This window comes from Cervus canadensis, chromosome 20 (genome assembly GCF_019320065.1).
Source record: "Cervus canadensis isolate Bull #8, Minnesota chromosome 20, ASM1932006v1, whole genome shotgun sequence".
In the NCBI taxonomy this organism is placed as follows: Eukaryota; Metazoa; Chordata; class Mammalia; order Artiodactyla; family Cervidae; genus Cervus; species Cervus canadensis.
The window spans coordinates 21,859,408-21,881,976 of NC_057405.1; the positions used below are offsets into that span (position 1 = coordinate 21,859,408).

The 22,569-nt window shown below is 37.8% G+C and overlaps 1 protein-coding gene across 1 annotated transcript in view; it reads right to left on the bottom strand.

Annotated features, from left to right (window-relative positions):
* Positions 1–22,569, bottom strand: part of COL19A1 (collagen type XIX alpha 1 chain) — a 417,733-nt gene that overhangs the window by 176,847 nt on the left and 218,317 nt on the right. The window contains exon 14 of the mRNA XM_043439611.1: positions 385–438. Coding sequence (XP_043295546.1) covers positions 385–438 — 54 coding nt within the window. The remainder of the gene's footprint in view (positions 1–384; positions 439–22,569) is intronic.

Consider the following 22,569-nt stretch of genomic DNA (forward strand, 5'->3'; position numbering starts at 1 on the left):
TTTGGCTAAAGAATGCAGTTAATATCCACAGCCTTTCCAGAATTCATGAGCAGGCTAAAACTCCACAAAGATAACTCATTAAACTTAAATCAGCAAAGATGAGTTTAACTTAAAAACCCCAAAATAGGATCACGTGTTCCAGATTAAATGACAGTTAATTCATTTCACCCAAACAGTATCTCCACACTTGTGCTGCCAATCTGGAAAATATATAGAATTTTCTGGATTGTAAAAGCTCTGTCAAAATCTTAAATTTCAGCTTTCAGATAGTTGATATTCTCCCATTGCCCATTCGCCTGCTGTATTCCAATTTATTTTCATAAGTGTTCAGAAATAAGTAACCTCTGAGTTAGTATGCCTGCCAGTTGTTCTGAGTTTACTTACCCTCTGACCCTCTTTTCCAGGTGGACCTTGAGGGCCTTGTATCCCCAGGGAACCCTACAAGGAAAAAAGGACACATATTAGTAGATTGCTTCAAGCATGCCTGCCTTGCAAAGAATGCTGTGAAAATTAATACTAATTTTATTGATTATACAAAAACTTTTAAAGTGATCTGAGCTCTTCTAAGCTTAGACTATACAATACATTAATAATGGTGAACTGTCCTTCTTTGACTGGTTTATCTTCAGAGTTAACACAACAAAAGAAAAGAAAGATTCCTAACCAGTGATCACTCCCAGGGGTGACTCTCATATCATTGGAATCATGTCTTTTTTTTTTTTTTTAATCAACCTGCTGTCAATAAATGGTAACAATATTACAGGCAGAAAAACAATGCCTCTTCATGTATTTAAACTCTATAAATGCAAGAGCATTTTTGGTTGAGAGTGGCTCTGTAGTTTTCCTCTGAGAAAACACCTGGTTATGACATCAGCTTCAACATTCATCTATTCATAACACTTAATTTTTAGCCTCATAGACTAATACTTTCTCATGAAAAGTATTTTTTTCAAGTGGTAGAAAAAAATAACCTTTTTTTTTTCAATTATACAAAATGTGCAGGAAATCTCAGGTTCACTAATCTGAATCTCCTGATTCTCACAGATACTTACTATTACACAGAAATTCTCAGCACAAAAACCAGAATGTTAATACCGTTGCTGTTTAAAGTCTTTGGGATTGACGGCTAGTTGTTACCCCTCTGGAGGCTTCTCAGTCTCTCTGGCTGCTTCCTCCTTCCCTATTAAGCCTTTCAACGTGCGGGTTTAGGCCCATTTTCTCCCCATTCTCCTGCCATGATCTCGTATTATACCATGGACTTTGGCTTCTCCAGGCTGATGATGCCAAGATTTTTACTCAACTTATCTTTGAGCTTATAGGTCCACATATCCAACTGCCTGCCAGATACACCTACTCTGCTCTCACCAGCATTTGAATTTAGCACAGCAATACCACATTTAGGACCCTCCCACCAAAACTGGGGCCTTTTCCAGCACCCCAACTCTGTAAACCCACGCACCATCCTGCTAGAGCTCTTGTTGGGAACCTAGAACTTGTCTTTCACACTTGCCTCTCTCACTTCTCTTTCACATCCAGTCCCCAAGTCCAACTGATGTAGCTCCAAATAGATGGATTTGATCCATCTATTATTCTCCTCCATCCTTCTGCTCCATCACCCTCTCGCTAGCTCACCTGTAAGAGCTTTCTAGGTGACACTAGACACAGACCCCTCCATCCTCCAGAATACAAACTGACCTCAAGAAAATCCAGCCTGACCTCCCTGGATTGTCCACATAAAGAGATGAATGCCTTATTGCATCAGTCTTAAGGTGCCTGTACTTGTTCTTTAAATTAGTTATCATAATTCCCTTTAAATGATTATTTAGGAAATGATTCACCAGGCTATAAGGACAATGGTAGAATCACTGTCTTATTTAACACCAGGTACCTGTTAATTATTGAAAAAAAAATCATAATGAGAAATCAATCCACTGTTAGAGGAAAAAAAAAAGCCTTTGGGTAAAGCTGGCACTTTTAAAGGGTTTTTAAAATATGTATGGTTAATCTACTATATATTAAAGGCCTTAAACTCTTTGGAATATGAGAAATCCAGTAAAGACACACTTGAACATCAGATTCACCTTCATCCCTTCAGGAGAAGCATTATCATCTAATTTTTGAAAATTAGGATTCATTTTTATAATGTAACCATTTTCCTTAAAAGTCATAGCTACATTTAAAGTAAAACATCAGGTGTGCTTGTGAGGATGTATTTATTATGTATACATTTTTTGGTTTTTCATAGAAATTAACTTTTCACAAATGTCATGGCATGGTAATTTCACCATCCAATTTTATTTAGAATAAAAATATCACAAATATATTTTAATTTTTCACTCTGAAAGCTTTTCTTTGACTAAAATTGTCAGAATTTAATATAAATTCCTGCAGCTAATTTTGAAAAAATTTATACAAAAAATTCTGCATGCATCACCAATGCTCGTGCGTGTATGATCAATCACTCAGTAAAGTCCTACTCTTTGTGACCCTATGGACTGTAGCCCGCCAGGCTCCTCTGTCCGTGGGATTTTCCTGGCAAGAATACTGGAGTGGGTTGCCGTTTCCTCCTCCAGGGGATCTTCCTGACTCAGTGCTCAAACCCATGTCTCCTGTGCCTCCCGCACTGCAGGTGAATTCATCACTGTTGATCCACCTGGCAAGCCATCAACAATGCTCACTGTTCCCCAAATCTTCCTGAGTCTTCCTCCACAAAGTATTCATAAAATGTGGAGAAGGAAATGGCAATATACTCCAGTATTCTTGCTGGAAAAATCCCATGGACAGAGGGGACCATCCATGGGGTCTCAAAGAGCTGGACATGACTGAACGACTGAGCAGATATTCATAAAATGTATGTATTTATTCTTTTACCCATTTTTGGAAAAATTAATGTTACAGGGGCATGTAGAGCCTATGTTTTATTGATTTAGGAGGAATAAAAACCAGGGAATGAAAAATGTGATCAGTTCTGTTTTTTTTTTTTTAACCAAAAACACCTGCCAAATGATAGATAACCAAAGAAAGTTGCCTAATTAGGTCAACTTTAGGATGGTAAATTCCTGACGTGATAAGAAAAGCAAATTTTCAAATCAAAATATACCAAAGATTAATTACAAGATAATCACAAGGGCTTGTGTCATTTTTTTAAGATTGACACAATCTTGGCTTCAGATAAAACTCTTCCCCTTTACCCTTGGAAACTATTATAATTTCATGAATAGTCAAACTTACACATAACATTTTTGATATACATCCAAATGTTGACAGATCTTTCAGTATTTTTAAATGTGAGCTACTAAAACATACACATACTGAACATTCATCAAGGGAGTACAATTAATTCTGAGCCACATGTAATAAAAATTCCATTCCCTTTACTAGTTAAGAAAAATTACATAGCAAAGCCTACATAAGATGAAAATATTAAACTTGACTTGGAATGTATTCAATGGATTAAAAAATTTATGAGAAACTTTTTGTTAAAAGCCCAAAAGTAAGATATGACATACTCATAGATAAACCCACTAATATGCCTCCCAGACAGTCATGATTCTGAGTACTTCCCCACTCCTGACCTTTGCTAACTCTAGGACCCAGCAAGGAATTTGATGAAAAAGTGGGATTATTTTTCATCTCCAATGATATTTTTAATCCAATTCACTATTTGGATTATCCATGACAAAATTTTAATACTAGCTCTATTACCTTAATATTCAGAATATTTTTATCTGACTTTATTAAATATTATTAGTTGATTTACAAAGAAAAGTAATACCAATATTATCATTAGTAAACCATTGGTCAACCAAATATTGAAAAATCATATTTTTTCCAGAATTAGGAAATTAAAATTTGAGGATGATCCAACCAGTCCATCCTAAGATCAGCCCTGGGTGCTCATTGGAAGGACTGATGAAGCTGAAACTCCAATACTTTGGCCACCTGATGCGAAGAGCTGACTCATTTGAAAAGACCCTGATGCTGGGAAAGATTGAGGGCAGGAGGAGAAGGGGATGACAGAGGATGAGATGGTTGCATGGCATCACTGACTCAATGGACATGGGTTTGGGTGGACTCCGGGGGTTGGTGATGGACAGGGAGGCCTGGCTGTTGCAGTTCATGGGGTTGCAAAGAGTCGGACATGACTGAGCAACTGAACTGAACTGAACTGAACATTATTTGCAATTCTCCAGCTAACTATTCCTTGCATTTAGTAAAGTCAAACAATGCATTAACCTATCACTTAGCAAAACTTATACCGAGGCTGAAGCTCCTCAAATTAAACTTGGGCAGAGTTCAGCATTTGCCTCAGAACCCTTCAATAATTCCTTCTTACTCTAACCTTGTAAATGCCATTATATGTATGTTTTACTCATCCTCTTAGTTGACTATGAGTTTTAGAGGACAAAAAATCACTGTTTTCTATCTTTTACCATACTTACAGAAGAGAATTAGTAAGTACTTATAAAACTAGATCATAAGGAACTAAACAGAGATAGAATAATACTGAGCATCAGTGGTAGGAAACAGGTTCCTGGTCTACATATAATTATATTTATTTTCAAAACTTTGCCTTTGACTTAAATACCACATTGGAGGACTTTCAGTCCTGTCTCTATTTCTCATCCAAAGTGACCATTCCACTCTCTGATGTCTGAGAGTAAAACTGCCTTACAGTTCATCTAAGAATTAATCATCTACTCTTACTGTAATAGAACAAAAAAATCATGAACTTTTGCTCTGATTCTTGATCTGGATTTTGGTATCATGGGTATGTTTAACTGCTCTTATTCTTGATCTGTATGTTGGTAAGTGGATATATTCAATTTGTAAAAAATCTTTTGAACTACAACTTGTGATATATACTTTTCTGTATATATGTTATACTTCAAGAAACAAAAAACTCTGAAGTCTATGAAAGCTCAAATATAAAAAAGAATTAATCATCTACTATTTGTGACATCATCTCTATTATGATTATTTAAATCTTTGACTAATACTGATGCTTTACATGTTTATACCATTTTCCCATTTGGAGAATCATGTCTTAAGTATCTTTGTGCATGTAGAATCTTTGCATAATCTATGCATTATTTTCTTCTTCAATTTAATTTGGTGAAGAATAATTTCTATCCATTTTTTTTAACTTTTTCCATCTACTTAGGCTTTATGAAAATAACTTTAAACTGAGTTATTCCTAAAATTTTACAATTGTAAAGATTTATTGCCTTTCTGAAAGAAAAACTTAAGACTGCATTTAGGATATTCATGATGTAAACATCCCCACACAAGCATTCATTTTTAAACAGAACTCTGGACATTAGAAATGTTGACAAGGAAAGGAATTCCTAAAGCTGTTACCTCTTTTAGCTAGGATAAAACTATGCAAAAAATAGTCCCAACCAGCTAAACCATTTTAAGTCCTAGTGGGTTGTTATTACAGTGTGTTACACTGGACAATCTGCTGATTATTTAAGACAGGCGAGAGCTTATCATCATGAAAGCCCATGTAAATATTTAACTGAGAAATTACTTAGAATTAACTGGTTTGCAGCAGAATTTTGAAGTGTTTAACAAATACAGACAATATTTCATAGAGTTAATATGGTAGATTAATTGCGTTTTAACACATTTTCATTTGTGAAATGAGGGCAAAATATATTCATAACTTCTCAATCAAAAAAAGGAGCTGAAGTAAAAGCTGAAAGTTTCATTTTAAAATATTCTTTGTACTCTCTTGCCAGCAATGTTGCAGAACATACGATCCCTAAAACCCACTTCAACAAAAATGTTATGCAAGTAGGTGTATTTTAAGTGTTATGGTTATTACTTTAGAATATGCTTCATAGGCCTGAAACACAAAATTAAGAAGAATCTGTATAAATTCTTTGGCTACCACCATGGCATTTTCTGTCTTTCTAATAGTGTGTACAAAATTAAGATGGAAAACAAAGTTATCTGTCTTTATAGAAAATTTCATGCCTTTAATATGAGAATAATGGGAACAAATTTCATAAGTTGGCGGTATCAGAACAAAACACAAAAACAAGTAAGTAAAGGTATAATAAAGTCCACAGTCCTGGGAAGCAATTTTCATATAAGTTCTGAGAAGCAGCATTTAAGAATGTTTATGGGCATCTAGGTTCCTTCCATGTCCTGGCTATTATAAACAGTGCTGTGATGAACATTGGGGTGCATGTGTCTCTTTCAGATCTGGTTTCCTCTAGGGCCTGGTGCACTGGGAAGACCCAGAGGGATCGGGTGGAGAGGGAGGCGGGAGGAGGGATCGGGATGGGGAATACATGTAAATCCATGGCTGATTCATGTCAATGTATGACAAAAACCACTACAATATTGTAAAGTAATTAGCCTCCAACTAATAAAAATAAATGGAAAAAAAAAAGAATGTTTATGATGAAAAAGGAGTGGCCAGTTTTATACTATTTCACAGAATTATCAGGACTAACACAAGAAAGAATTTCCCTTAAGGTGTGTAAGTATTCAGCAAAGGAATTCTATATTACACATAAAAAGCCTATCATTTTATCATAAGCAGTTGTCACACATTAAGAAACAGATGCTTTTGGAATAAAAACAGCAGAACCTTTTCTACATACTGAAAAATCCCTTGCAAACCTTTTCAGTAACACTGACAAGAGAAGGATAAGAGCTGTCACCACAAAGAAACCTTTATGACAGATTTGTGTGAACAGGAATGTTTCAATCATTCTCAGTCACAGTAAACAGGTTCCATAATTGGATGGACAATTTTATCTTACCTTCAACAATTTAAAAAATGGAGGTCATTCGCTGTGCTTTCAAAACTTAACAATTTCATTCGAAAGCTTTGGCAGCAGTTTAGACATGAAACATAATGAATTATTGTTCCTTGTGATTGCAGGGTAAATTTTAACACTAATCTTTTTCTATGTTTTCTGAACTCAGAAATCACATTTCTTCTTATTATATAGATTCTGAAATAGCATTTCTTCAGTCACTATTGTTTCAACCAATAAAAACTAGAAATACTCTAAATTAAATAATAGAACATAGTCTCTGACTCTGGAATGCTGTGGGACACCTGTATGTCCCACAGATTTTTCTCTAACAGTGACTTTTCCCTCTATGTATCCTCAGCTCCATTTCCCTCTGCATATTACCTAGCAATATGGACTGTATCTAGGAGGTGTTGAATGGATGAATGACTGCTAAGATTCTGATTCTTTACACTTCTCCCTGTACTTCTGCTCCACTGAGGATATTAATTGCCATGGCTACAGAAATTCCAATTTAGAAACCTATATTCTTCATCCTCAAATCCCACTTGGTACCAAAATAATTCAAGTTATTTAAAATTCTTATGTGGTAGTACTGCAAAGTAGATGCTACACTTCTATTTGGAGGAGTTTGCCCTTCATCAGAAGAAGAAATATAAGCTTCTTTCTTTAAATTATCTCACACTGATGAGAATTAAGTACTTACTTTTTGAAAATACAACATGAACTTCAGAGATTCAAGTATCCATGTAAACCATTAATTACAAAGAAATAGATCCAATTGAGTTATTTTAAATGCTTATTATCATCTAAAATAATGTAGCTTCCTATTTGGCAATTATTCTTGACTCACTTTTATTGATTAGTCATAAGCAATTTCATATTTTAGTAATTTCATGTTTGTAATTATTCTTGGCTATGAAAATCTTTATGTTGGCCCTAACTTAATACATGAAACAGCTTGATTTCAGTTAAACTCAAGGCTCTGTTGACAAGTAAAAAATTGGTGGGCCATGGTCTGTCAAATCCATTTGTATCATCTGCCTTAATGATTTGTGTGAGGGAGAATATGATATATTAGTATTAATGATTAGTTTGATTCTCATAACAATCTGTGCCTTGGGGTGGCATTGCATAGCTCAGTGACCACAGGAAGACATAGTTCTACTGCAGAAAGAGGGAGAGTCTGTACATAGGCTGTTTTCATACATCTTCCAATGTCTTCTGAAGAATAGACATCATGTTAGAAATAGAATTCTAAATGTAATAGTATCAATAATGTTTGCATTTTGGCTATGAACATAAATGACTAGGCTGAAGGAAATAACATAGTAAATTTAGGATTAAAACAGAAATAAGTATACAGAGATATCCATACACCAAATAAAAGATCTAGGAGTTTAATCAGATAACTGAAGATGGTTTATACAACATGAGGTTAAGTAAGCTGCAACTGAGTAAGATGGGGAAAACCAAACTTCCAATGGAGAAAATGTTCTATACAATAACAAAGAAAAAATTCTAAATATTAAAATATACATTGAGACTTTTCACTTTTTAACTTCTTTTGATCTCCCTCCTTTCTGCCAAAGGCATTAATTTTACTCAGGAAGACTAAGGTAATAATAGTATAAATGTAAAGACAATGGAAGAGTCAACACAGACAGAGGTGGGGGCTGAAAATTAGACTCTATCAGCAGAAGAGTGTTTCTAAATGTCATCACCATCTATGGGGAGATGTTCCCATAGATCATAAAGTTTAACCATAAATCACACGGCACAGAGGAAGGAGCAGATACAAGGGTACTTCTATCCATTTGGAAAAGGAATGGAAAAGAGAGTCTTTCCCCTCTGTTTCCCCGAATGAAGAGTTTCAGGAGAAGAATGGTGAGATAATCAGAAAACAGAATGCTTGCTTGCTTTCTCTCTTCTTAGAAAACTAGGAAGAAAAAAGAATTCATAAAACATCAGATTTCTCAGCAACATCACTGATGCTAAAAGACAACGGAGCAAAACTTGTAATTCTGAGGGAAGTAATTCTCAATCTCTTAATTCTGTACCAAGACAGACTGCTAACTGACTGTGAGTGGAACAGGAACCTTTTAGACATGTAAAAACTCAGAAAATTCACCTCCTTTTTACATCTTCTTAATAATTTTCTCAAGGGTGTGTTCATATAAACGAAAGAATAAAATGAAGATAGGAGATGACAAGGCAAAGAAACACTGGAATCAGCCCAGGAAAAAATGAAGGGAATCACAGAATGAGAATGTCATAGTTGGCCTAGAAAGTTTGTAGCCAAGGATGAGTAAGAGGTCTGAAAGCCTCAGGCGAGAGCATTTGCAAAGTATGGAAGATAACTGCAGGGGAAACAGATAACTAGAAACACCAGAAAACAACAGTAAAACAATTCAAGAAAGGAAAATATACTACTTGGCTCTGCAAATATTCATGCAGTCATAAAAATGTGAACATTTTACATTTTTACAGTAAGAATACTACTACAACTCCTTTAACCATTCACCTGCGGTGGGCATCTAGATTGTTTCCATTCTTTTACTATTTCAAACACTGCTGACATTTTACCCTTGCATGTGCATAATTTCATAAATGAGGAAGACTATCTGTAGCTATATTTTCTGGCTCAGAGAAAATTTGAAATGTTGGTAGGCAGAATCAAATCTTCATTCACAGAGACTGCATCCTGGCATTCTTCTCTCAGAATATATGAGTGTGTTTCTTTACACTTGTGTACATATACTGTACTATCAAACTCTTAGACTTTTACTGATCAATTTTTTTTTACTATGGTAAGAATTTTTATCATGAGATCTACCCTCTTAATAAAATTCTAAGTGCACAACAGAGTATTGCTAACTTTGAGTACAAAGGTGTACAGCAGATCTCTAGAACTTATTTATCTTGTATTACATGCACTTTCTATTTTTCATAGCAGTTCCCTAATTTCCCCTGCTCCCATCTCCTGGCAACCATCCTCTACTCTCTGTTTCTATTAGTTTGACTATTTCAGATTCAAGTGGAATCAGACAGTCTTTGTCCTTCTGTTGAGTGGCTTATCTCACTTAATGTCTTTCAGGTTCATTCATGTTGTAGAATAGGACAGGGTTTCCTTCTTTTTTAAGGCTGAATAATATTCTACTGTACATATACACCAGACTTCCCAGGTGGCTCGGTGATGAAGAATCCACCTCCCAAGCAGGAGGTGTGGGATTGATCCCTGGATAAGGAGGATCTCCTGGAAAAGGAAATGGCAACCCACTACAGTATCCTTGCCTGGGAAATTCCATGGACAGAGAAATCTGGCAGGCTACAGTCCATACGGTCACAAATACTTGGACATGACTTAGGACTAAAACTATCACCACCACCTTTGCACCATATTTTTTATCCATTTATCCATCAATAGACATTTAGGTTATTTCCATATTTTGCCACATACATAGAAAAAGATCCTCAATACCACTAATCATTAGGGAAACGCAAGCCAAAACCACAGTGAGATACCAGCTCACACCTGCTAGAATGACTACTGCTGGAAAAAAAAAAATGTTAACAAAAATGTGGAAAATTGTAACACTTGTACACTGTTGGTGGGAAGGTAAAATGGTACAGCTGCTATGAAAAACAGTGTAAAGGTTACTAGAAAAACTGAAAATAGAACTACCATGTGACCAGAAACCATACTTCTGAGTACATATCCAAAGGAATTGACAGCAATGCCAAACTTGCTGGTGAAAACTAGTATTTCAGAGTCATTTTAGTTTACATTGATCTTACTATAAGTGAATTAAGATTTTTTTAGTATGTTGAGTGATCTTATTCTTCCTATTCTAGGAATTCTTTTAACACACTTTTTAAAATCATCACTTTGTCTTTAGATTCAGTTTTGTACTTCAATTCAGTTCAGTTCAGTTGCTCAGTCATATTTGACTTTTTGTGATCTCATAGACTGCAGCATGCCAGGCTTCCCTGTCCATCACCAACTCCTGGAGTTTACTCAAAATCATGTCCTTCGAGTCGGTGATGCCATCCAACTATCTCATTCTCTGTCATCCCCTTCTACTCCTGCTTTCAATCTTTCCCAGCATCAGGGTCTTTTCCAGTGAGTCAGTTCTTCGCATCAGGTGGCCAAAGTACTGGAGCTTTGGCTTCAGCATCAGTCCTGCCAATGAATATTCAGGACTGATTTCCTTTAGGATTGACTGGTTTGATCTCCTTGCAGTCCAAGGGGCTCTCAAGAGTCTCTTCCATCACCACAGTTCAAAAGCATTAATTCTTCCCCATCAGCTATCTTTATGGTCCAACTCTCACATCCATATATGACTAATGGAAAAACCATAGCTTTCACTAGACTGACCTTTGCTGGCAAAGTAATGTTGATGCTTTTTAATGTGCTGTTTAGGCAGGTCATATCTTTTCTTCCAAGGAGTAAGCGTCTTTTAATTTCATGGCTGCAATCATCATCTGCAGTGATTTTGGAGCCCCCCCAAATAAAGTCTGTCACTGTTTCCATTGTTTCCCCATCTATTTGGCATGAAGTGATGAGACTGTAGCCATGATCCTCGCTTTTTGAATACTGAGTTTTAAACCAGCTTTTTCCACTCTCCTCTTTCACTTTCACCAAGAGGTTCTTCAATTCTTCTTCACTTTCTGTTATAAGGGTGGTGTCATCTGCATATCTGAGGTTATTGATGTTTCTCCCAGCAATCTTGATTCCAGCTTGGGCTTCATCCAGTCAGGCATTTCACATGATGTACTCTGCATATAAGGTAAATAAGTAGGGTGACAATATATGGCCTTGATGTATTTCTTTCCCAATTTGGAACCAGTTTGCTGTTCCATGTCTGGTTCTAACTGTTGCTTCCTGACCTGCATACAGATTTCTCAGGAGGCAGGTCAGGTGGTCTGGTATTCCATCTCTTTCAGAATTTTTCATAGTTTTTTGTGATCCACAAAGTCAAAGGCTTTGGCATAGTCAATAAAGCAGAAATAGATGTTTTTCTGGAACTCTCTTGCTTTTTTGATGCTCCAATGGATGTTGGCAATTTGATCTCTGATTTCTCTGCCATTTCTAAATACAGCTTGAACATCTGGATGTTCTCAATTCACATATTGTTGAAGCTTGGCTTGGAAGATTTGCTAGCATGTGAGATGAGTGCAATTGTGCGGTAGTTTGAGCATTCTTTGGCATCGCCTTTCTTTGGGATTGGAATGAAAACTGACCTTTCTCAGTCCTGTGGCCACTGCCGAGTTTTCTATATTTGCTGGCATACTGAGTACAGCATTTTCACAGCATCATCTTTTAGGATTTGGAAGAGCTCAACTGGAATTCCACCACCTCTACTAGCTTTGCTTGTAGGGATGCTTCCTAAGGCCCAATTGACCTCGCATTCCAAGATGTCCGGCTCTAGGTGAGTGATCACACCATTGTTGTTATCTGGGTCATGAAGATCTTTTTTTGTATAGTTCTTCTGTGTATTCTTGCCACCTTTTCTTAATATCTTCTGCTTCTGCTAGGTTCATGCATTTCTGTCCTTTATTGAGCCCATCTTTGCATGAAATGTTCCCTTGGTATCTCTAATTTTTTTTGAAGAGATCTCTAGTCTTTGCCATTTTACTGTTTTCCTCTATTTCTTCGCATTGATCACTGAGGAAGACTTTCTTGTCTCTCCTTGCTATTCTATGGAACTCTGCATTCAGATGGGTATATCTTTCTTTTTTTCCTTTGCCTTTAGCTTCTCTTCTTTTCTCAGCTATTTGTAAGGCCTCCTCGGACAATCATTTTGCCTTTTTGCAGTTCTTCTTGGGGATGGTCTTGATCACTGCCTCCTGTCAATGTCACAAACCTCTGTCCATATTTCTTCAGGCACTCTGTCTATCAGATCTAGTCCCTTAAATCTACTTTCCACTTCCACTGTATATTTGTAAGGGATTTGATTTAGGTCATAGCTGAATGGTCTAGTGGTTTTCCCTACTTTCTTCAATTTAAGTGTGAATTTTGCAGCAAGGAATTCATAATCTGAGCCACAGTCAGCTCCGAGTCTTGTTTTTGTTGGTTATATATAACTTCTCCATCTTAGACTGCAAAGAATATGATCAATTTGATTATGGTGTTGACCATCTGGTGATGCCCACGTGTACCGTCTTCCCTTGTGCTGCTGGAAGAGGGTGTTTGCTATGACCAGTGTGTTCTCTTGGCAAAACTGTTAGCTTTTGCCCTGTTTCATTCTGTATTCCACGGTCAAACTCGCTTGCTACTCCAGGTATCTCTTGACCTCCTACTTTTGTATTCCAGTCCCCTATAATGAAAAGAACATCTTTTTTGGTGTTAGTTCTACAAGGTCTTGCAGGTCCTCATAGAACTGCTCAACATCAGCTTCTTTGGCATTAGTGCCTGGGGCATAGACTTAGATTACTGTGATATTGAATGGTTTGCCTTGGAAACAAACAGAGATCATTCTGTTGTTTTTGAGATTGCACCCAAGTACCACATTTCAGACTCTTTTGTTGACTGTGATGGCTACTCCATTTCTTCTAAGGGATTCTTGGCCACAGTAGCAGATATAATGATCATCTGAATTAAATTCACCTATTCCAGCCCATTTTAGTCCACTGATTCCTAAAATGTTAGTGTTTACTCTTGCCATCTCCTGTTTGACCACTTGCAATTTGCGTTGATTCATGGACCTAACATTCCAGGTTCCTATGCAATATTGCTCTTTCCAGTATCAGCTCTTCATTTCCATCACCAGTCACACACATAGCTGGGGTGTTGATTTTGCTTTGGCTCCATCTCTTCATTTTTTCTGGAATTTTTTTCCCCACTCTTCTCTGGTAGCATATTGGGCACCTACTGACCTGGGGAGTTCATCTTTCAGTTTCATGTCTCTCTGCCTTTTCACACTGTTCATGGGGTTCTCAAGGCAGGAATACTGAAGTGGTTTGCCATTCCTTTGTATTTACTGATGGCAGAGCAAAGGAGTTGGCCTTTACAGATTACACAAGCCTAGTTAACTCTGCAGAATGCATGAAGAATGCCAGGGTGGTTGCTTAAATATTGAACAGATCATTCTTATTCACAAAATCAGTGAGAACTCTCTGTGAATTAAGAATGAACTATATGGTCCATTTTGGTGTTTTATGCACTAATGGGTAAAGTAGTTGCCTTATCTATTTATTGATTTGTTGTGAATGTTAAATGAGAAAATGCATGCTAATGGTTTTTTATATTGACCAAATAAGACTAATCCTTGAAAAAATATTAGAATCCTGAGCCTTCGTTAAATACTTTTGAGAGCTTAACTCCATTTCTGTGGAAATTATATTGAAGTTCAATGGACAAACTAGTCCATATGTAAGTATTTTTTTAAACACAATCTTTTAGAAGTGGGGCCAAACCTTACCCTACATACTCACATTTATTTTATAGAGTGAATGAGTTAATGTTGTGTCTGTGTGCCTCCACTTCAGTGCACATGACATCCATGAGATTAGTTTCAACGTGTCACAAACACCCTCCGGGATGCTGTTCCTGTGTCACTTTTCAACGACACAGGATTGGGTTGGTAAAAGGATGTATCTTCCAAATAACCAGAATGTGATTCTATGAAAGCCAGGAACAAACTTTTTAATTTTCAAGCTACCAACCAAACACTAGAAAGTTGGCGTGAAAGTAAATTATAATTGATGATTTCTTAATGTTTCAATGAAATGGAGCATCAGAAAGTTATTTTCAAGCTTCTGAAAAATAATAACTCGTGTATCAAGTGAAAAAATCAAGATAATTTGAGTCAGTGTACTAACAGAAAGCTGTAACAAGCAAACAAATAAAAGTGAGTAAAAAACAACGTGAACAGGGTAGAAAAAGACTCTCGTATTAGTACAGAACCAAAAGGCAGATGATCCAGTGCAAAGGTCCTCAACCTCTGGGATCTAATACCTGATGATGTGGGGTGGAGCCGATATAATAATAATAAAGTACACAATATATGTAATGGGTTTGAATCATTCTAAAACCATCCTCTTCACCCTGGTCCATGGGAAAAATAATGTCATCCAGGAAATGTCCCTGGTGCCAAAAAACTTGGGGACCACTGCTCTAATCAAACAGTTCATCATCATTTCAACAAATCCTTTGATGATGTTTACACACTCACAGTCAAAAGTAGGAACAGGATAGGAAGTGACATTATTGAGTAGCTGCTATCGTGTCAGGAATTCTACTAACCACTTTACATGATTTTATTTAATTCTAATAACTTTAAAGATGCTCAACATCACTCATTATCAGAGAAATGCAAATCAAAACCTCAATGAGGTACCATTACACACCAGTCAGAATGGCTGCTATCCAAAAGTCTACAAGCAATAAATGCTGGAGAGGGAGTGGAGAAAAGGAACCCTCTTACACTGTTGGTGGGAATGCAAACTAGTACAGCCACTATGAAGAACAGTGTGGAGATTCCTTAAAAAACTGGAAATAGAACTGCCATATGACCCAGCAATCCCACTTCTGAGCATACACACCGAGGAAACCAGATCTGAAAGAGACACGTGCACCCCAATGTTCATCACAGCACTGTTTATAATAGCCAGGACATGGAAGCAACCTAGATGCCCATCAGCAGATGAATGGATAAGGAAGCTGTGGTACATATACACATGGAATATTACTCAGCCATTAAAAAGAATTCATTTGAATCAGTTCTAATGAGATGGATGAAACTGGAGCCCATTATACAGAGTGAAGTAAGCCAGAAAGATAAAGACCAATACAGTATACTAACACATATATATGGAATTTAAAAAGATGGTAATGATAACCCTATATGCAAAACAGAAAAAGAGACAGAGATGTACAGAACAGACTTTTAGACTCTGTGGGAGAAGGCGAGGGTGGGATGTTCAGAGAGAACAGCCTTGAAACAAGTATACTATCAAGGGTGAAACAGATCACCAGCCCAAGTTGGATACATGAGACAAGAGCTCGGGGCTGGTGCACTGGGAAGACCCAGAGGGATGGAATGGAGAGGGGGGGCGGGAGAGGGGATCGGGATGGGGAACACATGTAAATCCATGGCTGATTCATGTCAATGTAGGGCAAAAACCACTACAATATTGTAAAGTAATTAGCCTTCAACTAATAAAATTAAATGGAAAAAAATTAATAAAAAATAAGAGATATAATTTTCCCTTTTAATAGATGAGAAAACAAACTTCCTAAAGATAACACCGAAAATAAGTGAGGGACCTGAGGTCTAAACTCAAATGTGTCTGACCCCAAGCCCTATTCCACCTTGATAACATTCTACTTCCACTTCCAAAGAATTTGGAACATATGATTTATTTGAATATGTGTAGTCTTAATCCATGAATTGCATTTCAGGTCAATCTTATATTTAAGATCCTCAACATTATTGATATATGAAGATATTAAAATTTCCAGAATATATTATACTGGGAAACTAACAGTGGTTGTGAAACAGGATGGCATTCTATTTAAAAAATGGAACTAAAAGCCAATAGCATAGACTGAAGGGAAGTTAAGAGCAGCAAAGCTGACATTTGAGAATTAGAACTGGTCAGAAGCTGAATGAGGCAGCAGTACAGTCAACAGTAGTGTGGTAAACAAAAAAGCAATTATTTGCTAGGATTTGCTTTGGAGACAATTCTCCATAAACCTTTTGCATTTCTGCCTGTGTTGTGAGTGAGCACTAACTGCTCCATGTTCTGAGCTATCTTTTCACCCTGCAGGTGGCAGCCTAACCAGAAGGTGACTTAGAAAATTCAGATTTAATTCTAGCTCAGCCACCTAGATGTTCTTGTTGGCTGGATGTGGTCCTAGATGGAAAAGATAATGGCCACTTGGTTTATAACACTGATCACTCAGCACCCTTCCAGCAGCCCACCTGGCTAAAGTGAGAGACAGAATGGGTCTCTGTAAGTTGCACTAAAATTTGTATGTCCTTACTGATGCACCTGGTTTAATGTTTCCAGTCAAGGGGAAAGGTCAATTCAGAAACTTGACAAAATCATCTGGTTTTCTAACACAGAGTTGAATGTTCCAGATGATCTGCTCAGCTGGTTGGGTGTGGGATTCCGGGGAACATGGCGAGATCAATACTACAGGTTTGCCTCAGGTTGCTTGGCATTCTATTAATAGTAGCCCTTGTTAAACGCTAGATGAGACAAGTTGAAAGTTTGGTTCCAGACTCTTTTGGTGAGGCTAATCCGAGAGGCTGAATGAGTGACACACTCGTGGGAAAATTTCCCTTTTAAAGTCCAGACAGCAGAGACAGGAGAGGTGGATGTTGTTGGGAGATAGTGGGTCTTTCCATGGCTCTTGCATATTTCTGTGTATCTCGTGAGGGAAGTACAAATTTCCTTTTAGTTCTAAACTATCTTTTTAAGGATGTTTAGCAGCTACTCCTGAGGCTTGGCTGCAAGGGCAACCCACAGAAACATGAAGTTTGTGCTAACTGAGTCTATGAACAGTCTATAACAGTCTATAACTGTTTCTGACCCAGGAGTCTCATGTCCTCTGCCAGGACCCATGAAACTGTGGCGGGCTAAATTGTAAAATTTCATACCCTTCACAGTTCTTGAGACTGGTAAGTCAACCCTTTCTCCACATTTGTGCTATACCTCACTTTACTATTTATATTTAGTCTTCATCCTTTTAACATAATGTGACAAAATAGAGTCTAAAGAAAAAAACATTATCAAAGGGATATATATTAGATTATATGTAGCTAGACAAATTAGAATCCGTTAGGAAATGCAAAAGAGGAAATAATAGAATTTTAGAGTGGGGAAATTTTAAAACCCCTAATATTAGTAAGTGACATGCCCAAGGTAAAATAAACAAAAATAGTTCCACCTTTCAGGATAGATTAGGTTTCTAGTCTCCACATCCACTGTTTCTTTATTTCTCAAAAGTCGACTTTAATAATGTATTAGAAAATATAAAACTTCTATTCACAACTATAGCACAGTAAACAAAAGGTAGGATTCCTCAACTAAGAAGATAATCCCAGTTTCCCACAAACAACATGATTCTCAAACTGATTTTTAACAAATCAGGGACAATAAGTGATATCAGGACTTCCATTGTTGAAAAATTTCAAAGTGGGAGAAAGAGAATCCCTGCCATACATTAATTAGCTTCAGCTGGAGAGCATCTACTTTTCATTATGAAGCTCAAGTTCAGTGATTTTAATTTTTCCTATTAACATTTTAGGACTTCCCTGGTAGCTCAGCTGGTAAAGAATCTGCCTGCAATGTGGGAGACCCCAGTTCAATAGGCTACATACTCCTGTGTTCTTGGGCTTGCCTGGTGGTTCAGACGTTAAAGAATCTGCCTGCAGTGTGTGAGACCTGGGTTCAAACTCTGGGTTGGGAAGATTCCCTGGAGGAGGGCATGGAAACCTCCCCCAATATTCTTGCCTAGAGAATTCCCATGGACAAAGGAGCCTGGCAGGCTACAGTCCATGGGGTTGCAAAGAGTCAGATGTGACTAAGCACAGCACAGCACTGACATTTTAATTGTGGGATTTGGTGATATTTTGTTTTCATAATATTTCAGCCACATGGTGCTGGAGTGGCAAGCAGTCAAAAGGAGATACCCCACGTCCAAGGTCAGGAGTTGGGGCTGTGACGAGATACCCCATGTCCAAGGTCAGGAGCGGCAGCTGGGCTTTGCTGGACCGGCCATGAGGAGATACCAACATCCAAGGTCAGAGAAACCCCAGGAAGACAGTGGGTGCTGAGAGAGGGCATCAGAGGGCAGAGAGAAACCACAATCACAGAAAACTCACCAATCTAATCACATGGACCACAGCCTTGTCTAAAACAATGAAACTATAAGCCATGCCATGTAGAGCCACCCAAGACACACAGGTCATGGTGGAGAGTTCTGACAAAATGTGGTGCACTGTAGAAGGGAATGGCAAACCACTTCAGTATTCTTGCCTTGAGAACCCCATGAGCAGTATGAAAAGGCAAAAAGATAGGATACTGAAAGATGAACTCCCCAGGTCAGTAGGTGTCTAATTTGCTACTGGAGATCAGTGGAGAAATAACCCCAGAAAGAGTGAAGAGATGGAGCCAAAGCAAAAACAACACCCAGCTGTAGATGTGACTGGTGATGGAAGCAAGGTCTGATGCTATAAAGAGCAATATTTCATAGCAACCTTGAATGTTAGGTCCATAAATCAAGGCAAATTGCAAGTGGTCAAACAGGAGATGGCAAGAGTGAACATTGACATTCTAGCAATCAGTGAAATAAAATGGACTGGAATGGGTGAATTTAACTCAGATGACCAATATATCTACTACTGTGGGCAAGAATCTCTTAGAAGAAATGGAGTAGCCATCATAGTCAACAAGAGAGTCCAAATGCAGGACTTGGATGCAATCTCAAAAAACAACAGAATGATCTCTGTTTGTTTCCAAGGTAAACCATTCAATATCACAGTAATCCAAGTCTATGTCTCAACCAGTAATGCTGAAGAAGCTGAAGTTGAACGGTTCTATGAAGACCTACAAGACCTTTTGGAACTATCACCCAAAAAAGATATCCTTTTCATTATAGGGGACTGGAATGCAAAAGTAGGAGGTCAAGAAACACTTGGAGTAACAGCAAACTTTGGCCTTGGAGTACAGAATGAAGCAGGGCAAAAGCTAATAGAGTTTTGCCAAGAGAACACACTGGTCATAGCAAATACCCTCTTCCAACAACACAAGAGAAGACTCTACACATTGAGATAAGCAGATGGTCAATACAGAAATCAGATTGATTATATTCTTTGCAGCCAAAGATGGAGAAGCTCTCTATAGTTAGCAAAACCAAGAGCAGGAGCTGACTGTGGCTCAGATCATGAACTCCTTATTGCCAAATTCAGACTTAAACTGAAGAAAGTAGGGAAAACCACGAGACCATTCAGGTATAAGCTAAATCAAATCCCTTATGATTATATAGTGGAAGTGGGAAATAGATTTAAGGGATGAGATCTGATAGACAGAGTGCCAGATGAACAATGGACGGGGGTTCGTGACATTGTACAGGAGACACGAATCAAGACCATCCCCAAGAAAAAGAAATGCATAAAAGTAAATGGCTGTCTGAGGAGGCCTTACAAATAGCTGTGCAATGAAGAGAAGCAAAAAACAAAGGGGAAAAGGAAAGATATACCCATTTGAATGCAGAGATCCAAAGAATAGCAAGGAGAGATAAGAAAGCCTTCCTCAGTGATCAGTGCAAAGAAATAGAGGAAAACAATAGGATAGGAAAGGCTAGAGACCTCTTCAAGAAAATTAGAGATAACAAGGGAACATTTCATGAAAAGATGGGTTCAATAAAGGACAGAATGGTGTGGACCTAACACAAGCAGACAATATTAAGAAGAGGTGGCAAGAACACACAGGAGAACTGTACAAAAAAGGTCTTCATGACCCAGATAATCACGATGGTTTGATCACTCACCTAGAGCCAGACATCCTGTAATGCGAGGTCAAGTGGGCCTTAGGAAGCATCACTATGAACAAAGCTATTGGAAGTGGTGTAATTCCAGTTGAGCTCTTCCAAATCCTAAAAGATGATGCTGTGAAAATGCTGCATTCAATATGCCAGTAAATTTGGAAAACTCAGCATTGGCTACAGGACTGGAAAGGTCAGTTTTCATTCCAATCCCTAAGAAAGGCAATGCCAAAGAATGTTCAAGCTGCTGCACAATTGCACTCATCTCACACACTAGTAAAGTAATGCTCAAAATTCTCCAACCCAGGCTTCAACAGTACATGAACCATGAACTTTCAGATGTTCAAGCTGGATTTAGAAAAGGCAGAGGAACCAGAGATCAAATTGCCAACATCCACTGGATCATCAAAAAAGCAAAGGAGTTCCAGAAGAACATCTATTTCTGCTTTATTGACTATGCCAAAGCCTTTGACTGTGTAGATCACAACAAACTGTTGACAATTCTTCAAGAAATGGGAATACCAGACCACCTGACCTGCCCCCTGAGAAATCTGTATGCAAGTCAGGAAGCAATAGTTAGAACTGGACATGGAACAACAGACTGGTTCCAAATAGGGAAAAGGAGTACGTCAAGGCTGTATATTGTCACCGTACTTATTTAACTTATATGCAGAGTACATCATGAGAATTGCTGGGCTGGATGAAGCACAAGCTGGAATCAAGACTGCCAGGAGAAACACCAATAACCTCAGATATGTAGATGACACCACCCTTATGGCAGAAAGTGAAGAACTAAAAAGCCTCTTGATGAAAGTGAAAGAGGAGAGTGAAAAAGTTCGCTTAAAGCTCAACATTCAGAACACAAAGATCATGGCATCCAGTCCCATCACTTCATGGGAGATAGATGGGGAAACAGTGGAAATAGTGACCAACTTTATTTTTGAGGGCTCCAAAATCACTGCAGATGGTGACTGTAGCAGTGAAATAAAAAGATGCTCACTCTGTGGAAGAAAAGTTATGACCGACCTAGATAGCATATTAAAAAGCAGAGACATTACTTTGCCAACAAAGGTCCGTCTAGTCAAGGCTATGGTTTTTCCAGTAGTCATGTATGGATGTGAGAGTTGGTCTATAGTGAAAACTGAGCGCCGAAGAATTGATGCTTTTGAACTGTGGTGTTGGAGAAGACTCTTGAGAGTCCCTTGGACTGCAAGGAGACCCAACCAGTCCATCCTAAAGGAGATCAGTCCTGACTGTTCATTGGAAGGACTGATGTTGAAGCTAAAACTCCAATACTTTGGCCACCTGATGCGAAGAGCTAACTCATTTGAAAAGACCCTGATGCTGGGAAAGATTGCAGGCGTGAGGAGAAGGGGGCAACAGAGGATGAGATGGTTGGATGGCATCACCGACTCAATGGACATGAGTTTGGGTAAACTCCAGGAGTTGGTGATGGACAGGGATGCCTGGCATGCTGCAGTCCATGGGGTCGCAATGGGTCGGAAACGACTGAGTAATTAAACTGAATGGAACTGTTTTCACAATATGTTCATCAGTGAAAAATATTTGCTTCCTTTGCCTATGAATAAGGCATATTTATTGGATCCTTACACTGCACCAAGTATTTTTAGTCTCTGGGGCTACAGTTGCATATAAGGTAGACAAGGTTCTTCCCTCATGGAGATTATACTAGTGTAAAAAATAAAATAGTTCAATTCAGTTTAATTAGTTTTATCTGATAAAAGAATGCTAACCATAAAGATGATTATGCAAAAATTCTCTTTAAATGTTTCTTGGTGATTCCTTCATAAAGGCCTCATTCTTACTGATATCTTTGCTCCTGAATAGCAGTGTAATGATGGTAAGATCACTTGCTAAAAGTTGAACATTACTTATGCTCACTAGGAGCCAGTCATTATCAAAAGATTTTACATGTACTAGCTAATTTAATCATCACTACAACACTATGCAATAAGAAATATAATCCCATTTTTAGATGATCAAATGTGGGCATAGAAAAGTCAGGCAACATGGTCAGGTTCAAAGCCACTACCAGTCAATCTGGATCAAGGGTCTGTGTACCTCCTAAGCTATAACACCTGAATTTTTGGTTTGCTAAAACCAATGGAAGGGGTAACTGGAATGAACATAATTAGAATCCTTTTAGAGAATAACCATTTTAAGGTTCTACTTTATAGACCAATATAAAGTTTCTACTGAAAATTTTTCTAATGCTTAAATGGAATAGAATTGAATTAAACTAATTTCTGTGCAGATTTTTGACATAAGTACATG